Source organism: Sorex fumeus, unplaced genomic scaffold (assembly GCF_029834395.1).
Source record: "Sorex fumeus unplaced genomic scaffold, SorFum_2.1 ptg000037l, whole genome shotgun sequence".
Classification (NCBI taxonomy): domain Eukaryota; kingdom Metazoa; phylum Chordata; class Mammalia; order Eulipotyphla; family Soricidae; genus Sorex; species Sorex fumeus.
Window position 1 is genome coordinate 23359665 of NW_026606094.1, and position 13735 is coordinate 23373399.

The window sequence follows — 13735 nt, forward strand, 5'->3', positions numbered from 1 at the left end:
TCATTTTTTTCAGGTATTGTGAAGATGTCATAATAAGATCTTATTATGACATCTTATCTCATTCCTACTTTGGACAAACTGGCAGGCTACCGAATGTAACCTGACCACACGGCAGAGTCTGGCAAACTCCCCGTGGCGTACCCAATGTGCCAAATACCAGTAACAATGATGGGTCTCATTCTCCTAAAGAGCCTTGAATATAGCACTTTCTTAAAAATCTCAGGGCTAGGATGAAGGAGACATTACTGGGGCCTGCTCGAGGCAATCGACGAATAACAGGATGGTCGTGATTTGTCGTGATTGTGAAGATACACCAATTAAAAGTAGAGTTTTAAGCCTACTAATGTAAGATATGAATAATGTGGTTCAATCTCATTATATTTATACTAACAGTATTTGTAATAAAGAACAGTTTAAACTTATGGAATGAGTAGCTTATGTTAACATTATTAATAATGTTAACGCTCTCTTATATTTTACCATTCATAAAAGTGTAATTTAGTTAACCTTTGTGTACCTTTCTTGTAATCAGTTTTTGAAAAGGTATTTGAAGGTAGTTTTATATTGTCTAAAGGGCACATTTTAACAGCTAAACTTTAGTATATTCCCTGTTCATTAGATTTGGGATTCCTTTTTTATATGTGATATCTTTTACCTAAAAGATAAGTTTTCTATCTTTTAAAAAACTTGTATTTTAGGTGAGTGCAGGGATTAGGAGATAGCATAAAGGCTGGAGTGCAGGCGCGGCATGCAGATACTCAGAGTTGGATTCCTGGTACCACATGGTCTCCAGGATACTGCTGAGGCAGCACTGAGCTGGGTATCATGGGAGCAGCCTGGGCCTTTTGAACACTGGAGTTATGCCTGTAATTTTTTTTTTGTACTATGCATAGACTTTTAAGTATACCACAAATTTCAGTGATATATTGAAATCATAGCTTTAAAATAGAATCACACACTTTAAAAAGTATTTTATTCGTGGTTAGTGAGAATAAGAGGTGGTCGAGCATCATGTGTAAGGTCCTGATTTTAAATGTGGGTCCTTCATCTTCCCACACCCATAGCACTACCCATGCAGTCCCTATGAGTAAAAGCTACATATCTAATTCAGAATATAATATACTTACAGTTTTCTGCATAAAATCAGTGAATTCTCACGGAGGACATCTGTGTAACTGACACCCACATGAATAGAACTTTCCGTGTGCTTGAGAAGCCTCCCTTGTTTCTTGTTTCCATTTTAGTTAAATCTACTTTTTTAAAAAAAAAAAGTAGTCACAGAGGGGCTGGAGTGATAGTACAGTTGTTAAGGGGTTAGGGTCTTAGAGCATTTGCCTTGCACGTGGCCAACCTGGGTTTGCTCACTGGCATCCCACATAGTGCCCTGAGCACAGCCAGGAGTAATTCCTGACTGCAGAGCCAGGAGTAATCAACCTCTTAGCATTGCTGCATGTGTGCCTGCTCCCCTTCCCTCCACTACCCCCACACACAAAGTGGTCACAGTTTAATTTATGCTTTTGTCATTATATAAACTATTACAACTGACTTATTTCACTTAACTTTTGGTAGGAATCACTTTGTTGTGAGTGGGCATATATTATTCATTCTTAACTGCTTTCATTGTTCATAAACTGCACAGATGTGCACTGTTTGTGATATTTTATTGAACTTTATGCTGAAAACTGTAGGTATATTTTATTTATAATAAGATATGTATTTTTAATTCACAGGGACTGCACCAGTAGTGCTGTGGGTTTGGGGAGATGATGAGCCTCATTCACTGAATTATTATTTTATTAAACTTGAGGGATTTCTGGGTAGTTTTCCCTTTGAGTCTTTTAAAAATAGCCTTGCTAGTAGAAACTTTGAAATTTCATTTTGCTTAACTGATACCAAAGCTAAATACCCTCCAATATTAATGAGTATATTTTCAGATCAGCTGTTAAGAAAATCTAGAATAATGTGAAGAAACTGGTCAAGAAAATAACGTGATGAAAGTTTGATCCTTCTAAATAATGATCTCTCAAAAACAGTATAGTTTATTTATTTTTTTAATTTATTTATTGAATCACTGTGAGAAAAGTTACAAAGCTTTCAGGTGTAAGTCTTGATCATACAATGATCAAACACCCCTCCTCTCACCAGTAATTATTTTTTACCACCAAGAACCCCAATATACGCCCCCTCCCACCCCTCCCAATGCCTGTGAGGCAGATGATTTCTACTTAACTCTCTCTCTACTTTGATTACATGCATTATTTCGACAAAAGTTGCACCATTATTGTTTGAAATTTCCCCCCCACGATCAGAACTGCTGGAAAGGCATTGTGAAATAATTTGTTTTCTATTGCTGGTTATGAAAACCATATGATGTTGCGCAGCCACTATTGTGGCTGGGCGATTTTGGATTTCTGATATTTTATTAAGTCTGGAGGTATTTCTGCCAAGAGCCGGATAATTATGAGATTTGGTTTCTGTGTGTCTGGTGCCATGGCTGTGCTGGAGAGCCACTTGTGGGGGCAACTCGTGGCCTCGGTAGGGTGTGAAGGACGAGCCGGTTCTGCCTCCCTTCCTATGAGGCTACAGTTGCCCCATCACCACCAGCTCATACCTGGCTTTCCATTCATTAAGCTCTGAGGTGGTGGCCACCATGCTGCGGGTGGGGGGGGGGGGGGTAGAGGAGAAGAGGCAGAAGAAACAGACACCCTTTTCCTCCATGGGGGGGGGGCGCGGGGGGCATGGCGCTGTAGTTTAGCGCATAGTCCATTCATATTTCTGCCGCAAGCTGCTGGGCTCTGGATTAGGTCCGTGTACCTCTGGTGCCATGGTCATGCCAGAGAGCCAAAAACAGTATACTTTATAGGTTGCCCCCAAATAAGCTAATTTTCATACATTTACATGAACTTTACCAATAAGAATTTTTATCATTGAGAATTGAGCTTTTGGGTATCGGAGCAATAGTACAGGAGGTAGGGCATTTGCCTTGCATGTGGTTGATCCAGGTTTAATCCCCCAACACCCCATATGGTCTCCTGAGCCCTGCCAAGAGTGATCCCTAAGCACAGAACCAGGAGGTTATTCAAGATATTCAAGGTATTAAAAAGCTTGTTTTTCTAAAAGCAGTAAGCACATGGGCTATTTAGAAAAACTAGGAAAAATAAGAACATAAAAAGTGTTTCTTCGGGCTGGAGCAATAGCACAGTGGGTAGGGCGTTTGCCTTGCACGCGGCCGACCCGGGTTCAATTCCCAGCATCCTATATGGTCCCCAGAGCACCGCCAGGGGTAATTCCTGAGTACAGAGCCAGGAGTAACCCCTCTGCATTGCCGGGTGTGACCCAAAGAAAGGGAAAAAAAAGTGTTTCTTCTACCCTAAGATTACTGCAGAATTAGATTAACTTCTGTCTGTATTAAGAGTAAGTTGCGCTGAGCAGTAATAACACACTATTGAAAATAACAGTGGCTTAACATAATTACAGTTTGTCACTCACATAAGTTAGTCATGGGTTTGGGTGACTCTGGAACATTGGAGCTTGCTCTGCTGCCTCCTTGGATGTTTTCCCTGTGTCTCGGTGCAGGCCCCTTTCATGATTGCAGTAGCAGGTCAGAGTGTAGCAGCAGGAAGTGTCATGGGTGTCTCCTCACAGTCCAGCGGCCTTTTCCTGCCCTGTTTATTGGCCAGAGAGGTGCTGCCTCTGTGCCTGGTGGGAAAGCAATGAGGATATTTGTGAACACCTCAAATATTCTTCCAGAAGTTGTTCTTTATGTGTCTGTATGTGTCCAAACAAAGTCACTTTATATGTAATGTTTTATAACCAGTTGTTTTGCATTATTCACTTATCATTGTGCACCTTTCTAAATCTGTATATTTTCATCTCTTTATCCAGCTCAAGCATTTTTTTTTTAAATATAACTGATTCAGTTCAAGTGAGGGTTAACTCCAAATTGTTTGGTTTTCCCACCAAGCCATTATTAATAATAAATACAGCACAGTACTTCCCCCGATCTACAAATTGACCATTTAAGAGACTGGGTTGCATAATCACTCCCTTTCTGGGTTTAGTTGGATCATTCCTCATTGGTGTTACTTTTAATGTATTTCTCTTTTCCTTTTCATTTCCGGGGAATTTAAATATAGGGATTTGATTGATGTAAGCCCTTTCTCTTAGAGCACGTAGAGTGGAGATGATGTCATGTGCTTTATTTGCATCATATTAGAATGGAAAATTGGCTGGGCAGCCATTGGTAATTCTAGGGATGACTTGCTGGATTAGGGAGATGACAATCCCATCTTTTTATTGAACAGTTAACCTAGAGCCATTCATCTTTCAATCATTAACTTGTTTGTAGAACTCGTGGAACTAGAACTGCTAATTATAGTGTTCTCTTGCATTTTAATTGACCTTCTTCTATAAAAGTAGATCTTTCCTTCACCAACTGAAGCTGTTAGTTACTCTCAAAGACCAGTGTATGAGAAAAGCAAGAGAAGGGGTTTGGTTCTTTGTACTGAATCATTAATGTTTAAAATAGTTGTTTTTTTCCCCCAAATCTGCCTAAAATGCTGGCATGAATTTTTGGGCACTTAATAGCAGCAGTATCAACTCATAGTTTTTCAGAAATGAAGTGTTCATATTTTTTCTTAGTTTACATAGGTAATGTGTATTTCTTTTTAAAAAAATTTAGAATCAGCTTATTTTTCAAAAAAAAAATTGGTTCTTGGGCCACCACAACACTGTGGTGCCTGGAAGCTCTGTGCTTACAGATTTGATTCCTGGGAAGAAAAAAAGAGTGTTACTTTGGAAAATTACTTGATTTAATAAAGGTTAAGCAACACAAAGGTTACTGCTAGTCAACTCTTGAAATGTGTTTCGATCAAATGATTTTGTATATAGAAGATAATTTTTGATAATATGATAAATTCAACATAGAACCCTTGGAACTAAATTCTTGTCTGTCATTTGTATAAACACTTAGAATCTTTAATCTAGATTGTTGAAATTTTTAATTGCTGGGGTTGGAGTGATAACTACAGTGGGTAAGGCTTGCTCATGGCCAATCCGGGTTCAATCCCCGGCATCCCATTATAATCCACTGAGCACCTCCAGGAGTAACCCCTGAGCATCACTGACCCAAAAAAGACCAAAAAAAATTTTTTTTAAATTACTACATAGTTACAATGATGACATTTTGCCTTGTATATATAATTTTATTAAATTCTTGACTATGAGGTTTAATTAGCATTTCACTATGAGGTACTCTTGTATTTCATGTATGCAATACAATTTTTTCTTTTTTATAAATGAAGCAAAATAATTTTTATTGTAAGAAGTTTAGAGAGGTATGAAGGAAGAGAAAGAGAAAGAGAAAGAGATGTTCAATAGAGAACATGGATCTCTCCAGAGCGGAGAAGTCAACTGTTTTAATAGCTGTCCTAATAGTTGCTGTGAAGCAGTTTGGTCTACTTTAGAATTTGGACAAATTGTATAAAATTTGTTAACCTTTTGTTGTAATGATCCTGGTATATTTATGTTGAATTATATTTTCTGTGATTGTTAAGCATTGCACTTTAGATGAAATATTTGTATTTAGGTTTGTTTTTTATCTCATTAGGACAAATTAATTTTGAGGTTGCCTCAACATTGAATGGTGCTTGGGGAGTCAGGGATTGAATTTAGGGCCTTATACATGCAAAGCATGTGATCTTCCTTTTTACTTATAAACCCTGTTTCTAGACAGACATTTTAAGTATTAATTGACATTAATATGTCCAAAACAAAATATTTAATATTATTGCACAAGTAAGCCCCCGCACCTTGACTATCTTGTGACAAGTGACTGTATATGTGATGTGACTATATACATTTGTTTATTAAAAATAATACGTTTTCACTCTAATAAAGACAGAAAAATTTTTTTTCTCAAAATAGGAAAAAATCATTCCCTATTTATTACGATTGCGACAAATTAGGGATGAAACTCTTCAGGCTGCGGTTAGAGAAATTTTGGCCTTAATTGGCTATGTGGATCCAGTGAAAGGAAGAGGAATACGGATTCTCACCATTGACGGTGGAGGAACACGGTAAGGCCTGAATGTGGATCGCTTGCAGCTACAGCTTTAATTGGGCACTAGGAGTCTTTTTTCTTCTTCTTTTTTTTCGTTTTGAGGTTATACCTGTGCTGTAACGATAGCACAGCAGGTAAGGCATTTGCCTTGCACGCAGCCGACCCGGTTGACCCAGGTTCGATTCCTCCACCTCTCTCAGAGAGCCTGGCAAGCTACCAGAGAGTACCTTGCCCGCACGGCAAAGCCTGGCGAGCTACCCGTGACGTATTTGATATGCCAAACACAGTAACAAGTGTCACAATGAAGTGACTGTCACTTTACTGGGCCCGCTCGAGCAAATCAACGAACGTTGGGAGGACAGTGACAGTGACAGTGGGGTTATACCTACCAGTGCTCAGAGATCACCCTGGAGTTAGCCCTGTAGGTGCTTGGGGAACTATATGGGCTGTCAGGTATTAAACCCAGATCAGCTGTGTGCCAGGAAAGCTCCATACCTGCTGTACTAACACTTGAGCCCCAACACCAGAAATCTTTTTCTATATTTGCTTTCTGGTCACACCTGGTGATGCTCAGAGGTTACTCCTGACTCTGCACTCAGGAATTACTCCTGGTGGTGCTCTGGGGACCATATGGGATGCTGGGAATCGAACCCGTGTCAGCCATGTGCAAGGCCAATGCGCTACCCTCTGTGCTATCGCTCCAGTCCAACACTAGAAATCTTTTTAACTCCTGTATTCGGTCATCTTTTTGTTTAAGTGTAAGTATTTGAAGTTAAGCAGTTTGGAAATTGGAGTCAAGATGTTTAGGGTTGGGGATAGGTAGGTCAGTGATTCCCCATTGGAAATGATTGTGCCCTTATGAATGGTGATTGTGTCTCTCCAAATTAAAATCCCACCTTGATGTATTTTTGCACTCTTAAGAGATTACTAATACAAAAATTTTTAAGTGCTGCCACAACAGATTTTTATTTTTTACACAATTGTTTAGATACTGATTTTCAGGAGATGTTAAAATCCTAGACATTTTTAAGTGATGCTAATTTATTTTATTCTTTTATATTGTTAGCTTGAAATCTGACAATGCAATTTGTGGGATTATTTCATTCAGTAACTGAATTTTTCTTTTCTTTATTTTTATTTTTTTTCAATTTTTTTATTAGTGAAACACCATGAGGTACAGTTATAGACTTATAAATTTTTGTGCTTGAGTTTAACTGAATTTTTCTTGAAGCAGGATTTCTCATTTTGCTTTAATGTTCATTGCAGGGGTGTGGTCGCTCTTCAGACCCTGCGGAAATTAGTTGAACTTACTCAGAAGCCAGTTCATCAGCTCTTTGACTACATTTGTGGTGTCAGCACAGGTAATTGCATGAAAACAGGGACTCAGGAGTGCATTAAGGAAAAGAACATTAAGCTCTTAGCTTACTAAGTCATTTCTGTGAAGTGAGTCTTGATGAGTGTGATTCTTATGGTTTGCTTAGTAAACTTAAAAAATGTTGGGGCTGGAGCAATAGAACAGCGGGTAGGGTATTTGCCTTGCATGCGGCCAACCCGGGTTTGATTCCTAGCATCCCGTATGGTCTCCTGAGCACCGCCAGGAGTAATTCCTAAGTGCAGAGCCAGGAGTAACCTCTGTGCATCGCCGGGTGTGACCCAAAAAGAAAAAAAAATGTTTATTGGGCACAAGTCAAATTATAAGAAGTAGATTAATATCAGAAGTTTTTTTTTTCATGGTTTTTTTTTGTTTGTTTGTTTTTTTGTTATTTTTGGCGATGCACAGGGGTTACTCCTGGCTCTGGCAGTGCTCAGGGGACCATATGGGATGCTGGGAATTGAACCCGGGTCAACCGCGTGCAAGGCAAACGCCCTACCCGCTGTGCTATCTCTCCAGCCCCTATGTTGTTTTTTTTTTTTATCTTTTTGGGTCACCCAGTGATGATGCTCAGGGGTTACTCCTAGGTCTGCACTCAGGAATTACTCCTGATGGTGCTCAGGGAAGCATATGGGATGTTGGGGATTAAACCCAGGTTGGTCTCGTGGAAGGGAAGGGAAATGCCCTACCTGCTGTACTATTGCTCTGGCCCCAGGTGTGTGTGTTGGGGGGGGAGTGTGTGGTGAGAGCTCTGTGTTCAAACAGTGCATAAGGGGCTAGGAGCCACCCTGGGCAATACTTGGCCCCTTATGTTTGTGGGCCTTAGGGTTCGGTGGCCAGCCTGGCGGTGCTGTGCTGCTAGAGGCCTGGCAGTGAGGGCCACCACCTCTGTGAGATCGTTGAGGCTTTCAGTGCCACACTTGCGGGTGCATGTGTGCAAAGCTATACCCGTCCGTACTGGGGACTGGGCCTGCAGTGCCAGGCATGTAATTGGTCACCCCGTATGTGCAGGGTTTGTTTGGGCCTTTTGCAAGGAAAACACCTCACCTACTAGTACTATCTCTTTGGCCCCTGTCCTATTTTTTCTTTTTTCTTTCCTTTTTTTTCCCCCCCAGAATAAGACATTCCTTTATAGCATTGTAATATAACAAAATATTTAAAATCCATTATGATGGGGATTTCCTGGTTTTTGTTTCCAGTCTCTAAGTGAATACCTTGATGTTTTTGCCATCTTAGCCTCCTCTGGTCATTCCCTCAAATCACCTTCTCCCTTCCTCCTTAGTTCTTCATTGACCAGTTGGGTCCGCTAGGTGGCAGTGTGTCCTACCAATTGCAGCTAAGATATGTAATACGCTATTTCAGATGACACCCCAGAAATCTTCCCTCCCTCCCACTCTCCCTTCCTTCCTTCCTTCCTTCCCCTCCCTCCCTCCCTCCGTTTCTCCCCCTCCTCCTCATTTGTCTCTTACCCTTCCTCCCCTCCCTCCTCTTCCCCTTCTTTTTATCTCTTACCCTTCCTCCCTTTCTTCCCTTCCTCCTTCCCCACAACTGGTAATGCTCAGGGATTACTTCTGGCTCTGCACTCAAGGATTACTCCTCGAAGTGCTGGGGTTGGGGTGGGGGGACCATATGGGATGCTGGAGGTCAAACCCACGTTGACTGAGTGCAAAGCAAATGCCTACTCACTGTACAGTCACTCCACTCCCCTCCCCCAATCTTCTTTAGTTGTACTGGTTTCCAAGATCTATCTGAAGAAGTAAAGAAGCTATCCAGAGTACAGTGTTCTCTAAAACTAAGCTATTTAGGTTAGAAAAACATTGGTTACCTTAATACCTTAATTGTATTAAGGTATTTTGTAAAGCAGCACACAATTTGTATATTTAGTGATCATTGATTAACATTTAGTTAATTGTTAATTCCTCATTGAAGCTGTAAAACCCCCTCATAGACATTATCTCTATAACAGAAATTGGCAAATTTTAGTTGTTGTTAATATCTTTATTACATATATCAGAAAATTGGGACACTCAGAGGTTTAGTTTTGCCTAAGTAAAAAAGTAAAGTATCAATGTAATTTTTTGTTTTTGTTTTGGGCCACAACTATTGGTGCTTGGAGACTCTCCAGAGACCTATAATGCTTGTTGGTTCTGCTGAATTCCCTTTTGGTCCTCTGGGGACCATGTGGTGCCAGGCATTGAACCTGGGCCTTCCTGCATTCAGATCATGTCCTCTAGCCCATTGAGCTATCTCCAGACCCCTTCCAAAACTAAATCTGTGAGTCAGGAGATCTTGTATGTAACATAGTATAAGCACTGGTAAAAGCTAAGAATTCTTTCTTTCAGGTGCCATATTAGCATTCATGCTGGGATTGTTTCATATGCCTCTGGATCAATGTGAGGAACTTTATCGAAAATTAGGATCAGATGTGTTTTCACAGAATGTCATTGTTGGAACAGTCAAAATGAGTTGGAGCCATGCATTTTATGACAGTCAAACGTGGGAAAACATTCTTAAGTAAGTTACAGTAATTTAACATTTTTATTTATATGGGTAATATTTACATAAGACAGTTTAAATATAAAAAAATTTGAGGAATATTAGATTGATCGCACTAATTTAGATCACTACTCTTAATATTTTGATAAATTGTATTCTAATCGCTACTTTCTTGGGCCATATGTGGGAGATTTTGTGTGGAAAATACATCTTTTCCTTTCTTTACAGAAACCATAATAGCCCATGTTTGCATCCTGTAGTCTTTTTTGCATCAGTAGATACTCTTGAAACATTTAATGATTTTTCAACATTTTCCCCATAATTTACAAAGACATTGTATCCACTTCCCTAAACTATAAGCAGAAAGTAGAAATAAATTCAGCCACCATTTGATTATTTGGTATTGTAGATTTTGCAGTATCTTTCCACATACTTCTTTCTAGACTATTAAAATGTTCACACACACATTTCTGCAGTAGAAGTTATGTTGTAATTATTTTGCATTTCCTCATTTTTCAGCTTTATTAAACCTCCTGGCAGTTTTGTTTTTGTTTTGGGGCCATACCTAGTGATGCTCAAAAGTTATTTCAGGGCTGAAGCAATAGTACAGCAGTTAGGGTGTTTGCCTTGCACACGACCAACCTGGGTTCGATTCCCAGCATCCCATATGGTCCCCCGAGCACCGCCAGGAGTAATTCCTGAGTGCAAAGCCAGGAATAACTCCTGAGCATCGCTGGGTGTGACCCAAAAAAGCACACACAAACACACACACACATACACGCATGCAAAAGTTATTCCAGACATGCACACAGGAATTATTCCTGGAGTTGTTTAGGGGACCATATGGGATGTTGAGGATCAAACCCAGGTTGACTGTGTACAAGGCAAGCGCTCTACCCACTGTACTATCTCTCCAACCCCAACTCCTTTTGATATTGGTGTTAGATGTTGGGTTGGGGCTTTTCAGTGGGGCTGCTCCCTGCAGTATTTGGGCCACTGGTGCTACAACTAGTGGTGCTTAGTGGCTTCTAGGCCCCTCCTGGTAGTGCTTGGGGGGTTCGGGGCAGGGCAGTCATTCTGTACTGGGGATCAAATACAGAGTTATGCATAAGAGTGTCGCTCAGTCGAGCATGTACTCAGCCACTTAAACCACATTTCTAGCCCTTGACACATTTCTGAAGACTAGTATATTTTACAGTGTAATGGTACCTTATTTTCTTAATTACAAAAAATTAAAAGCAACATAAATGTTCTCAGTTTTATGATCAGTGTTTATGAGCATTGATTCTGGTAGAAAGATTTATATTTTTACTTTCATTTTCGTGGGGATTATTGGTGGTTGTTTTTTTGTTTGGGGGCCACAGCCACCGATGCTCAGGGTTTACTCCTGGCTGTGCTCAAGGGACCATATGGGATGTAGGGGATGGAACCCACGTAGGCCGTATGCAAGGCGAATGTCCTACCCACTGTACTAATAGCTCTGGCCCTATGCCTGCATTTCAGAATCTTATCTGTAGTTCATTTTATACTGCACATCAGGGAATCAATATTAATATATCTTTAAAATGTATATGAGAAATGAAGACTACATTTAGAAGGCAGTGAAAAGTTTTAAATTTAATAGAACTAAAGCATTATTAACATGGTGATGTACTTTTTTCTAGAATTCGTTATGCATAAGTAAGAGTGTTCGGGAGATTCCTGGGGGTAGTGAGTGTACAAAGAATTCACCCTTCACTAAATTGGGATGATACTGCCTATGTAGTTTTTTATCACATACTTATTATAATTATGAATTTTCTATGTCATTAGGTTTTTCTTTTCTTTTTTTTTTTTTTTTTTGCTTTTTGGGTCACACCTGGCGATGCACAGGGTTACTCCTGGCTCTGCAGTCAGGAATTATTCCTGGTGGTGCTCGGGGGACTGTACGGGATGCTGGGGATCAAACCCGTGTTGGCCACGTGCAAGGCAAACACCCTTCTGCTGTGCTATTGCTCCAGCACTTTTTCAAGATTTTCTATGATACTTGTTTACTATCTTATTTTATGGGTGTGCTTTTTTTTTTTTAAACAATTTTCTTTCTGGAAAGGAGGATATGTCACATGTTTTCACAATTCACGTTAACTTTAAATGAATATCCTACATTTTAACTTAAATGTATGATTATACCTTTAAGGAAAATTTTTAGTGTCAAGGTTTTTTTTTTAACAGGCTGGGTGCTGGGGGTTGTCATCACACCCAGTCGTGCCCAGGACTTACTCCAGACTCTGCACTCAGTGATCACTATTGGACCCTAGAGACTGTATGGGGGTGCTACAGATAAAACCTGAATTGGCCACATGCAAGGCAAGCACCCTGCCCATTGTACAATCACTCAGGACCCTCAAGTTTTTTTGTTTTTTTCCCCCAAGTAAAATAGTTTTATTTAGAAAATGTAAGGTGACTCAGAGAGAGACAAAGTACACATTGTAGGTTGTGATATTGGCAGCAGAGAATGTGCTAGAGCTAAGTCTTTAATATTTATGAATAAATATGTCTTAAATCATTATTCTAATTGTTGTGAAGAACTTTATAAAAATAAAATTAAATTTAAAAAAACAATTATTATTCTCCAATAATAATTGTGAGATAATATTATCTCATTCTTTGGACAAAATGGCAGGCTACAGAATGTAACCTGCCCACACCGCAGAGTCTGACAAACTCCCCGTGGCGTACCCAATATGTCAAATACCAGTAACAATGATGGGTCTCATTCTCCTAACCCTGAAAGAGCCTTTAATAAGGCACTTTTTAAAAAATCTCAGGGCTAGGACGAAGGAGATGTTACTGGGGCCTGCTCGAGGCAATGATGAACAACAGGATGGTCGTGATCGTCATCGTGATTATTCTCCAAAACAGTTGTCCCAGCTTACTCTCCCAGTAACATCAATTTGTATTTCCATTTGTATTTCCATTTCACAAAATAAAAATACAGGACATTTCATTTTTTTGTTGGGTGAGGGAGACCCTCTAAGCAGTGCTCAGAGGGCCTCGGTGCCACTCCCAGCTATGCTCACCTGCCAGATGTGGTGCCAAGATGTGGTGGCCCAGAGACCATAAGGGTCACACGTAATGACGCTCAAGGGTCCTCTGGTGCTGTGCTGGGCAGTGCTTTGGAGACCAATGAGTGTCACATATTGAACTTGGGGTCCAAGCCCCTGACCCCTAAATATTTTCATTGGGGGGTAGATATGAGTCTGTGACCTCCTGACTCAGGGTGGGGCTCAGGACCTGCATCTCCTGTCGGGGATTGAAGATGGATCAGCTCCATGCAAGGCATGTGCCCTCCGACCTCTGCTCTTTCTGGCCCCTTAGAACTTTTAATAGAATAGTCAAATTGCTGTCCGCTAACAGTTTTAATAACGCAGTTATTCTAATGCAAACTCAGATGATTTAAAACATTTTGGAGAACAACGTCGTACTCTGTTGCTGAAACAAGTTTAAAATCTAGATGTCTTAATCTGGTTTTTATATAAATCTGTAACTAGTCTAAGCTTATTTCTGCAGTCTTGTCTCAACAGAACTCCTTTATCCTTCCAGAAAGGCCCTGGAAATGTTTATTATGCCTCTGTTTCTTTATCCTGTATATGTCTTGATTTGAATCTTGTCACCTTGCCATCTTTTGCTGCCATTTTAAAGCTGTCTTCATGCATCTTTTCCAGTTCCTATGTTGATTGTCACCACCCTCCACAACCATAGACACTTTTCAGACTTTTTTCTTTTAGCCACACCCAGCAGTACTCAGGGCTTACTTTTGCCTCTGC

General features: G+C 40.1%; 1 protein-coding gene across 2 annotated transcripts in view; it reads left to right on the forward strand.

The window, feature by feature from the left end:
- Positions 1-13735, forward strand: part of PNPLA8 (patatin like phospholipase domain containing 8) — a 49021-nt gene that overhangs the window by 10007 nt on the left and 25279 nt on the right. For both annotated transcript variants that reach the window (XM_056118352.1, XM_056118351.1), the window contains exons 4-6: positions 5926-6077; positions 7328-7422; positions 9776-9947. In XM_056118352.1, coding sequence (XP_055974327.1) covers positions 5926-6077; positions 7328-7422; positions 9776-9947 — 419 coding nt within the window. The remainder of the gene's footprint in view (positions 1-5925; positions 6078-7327; positions 7423-9775; positions 9948-13735) is intronic.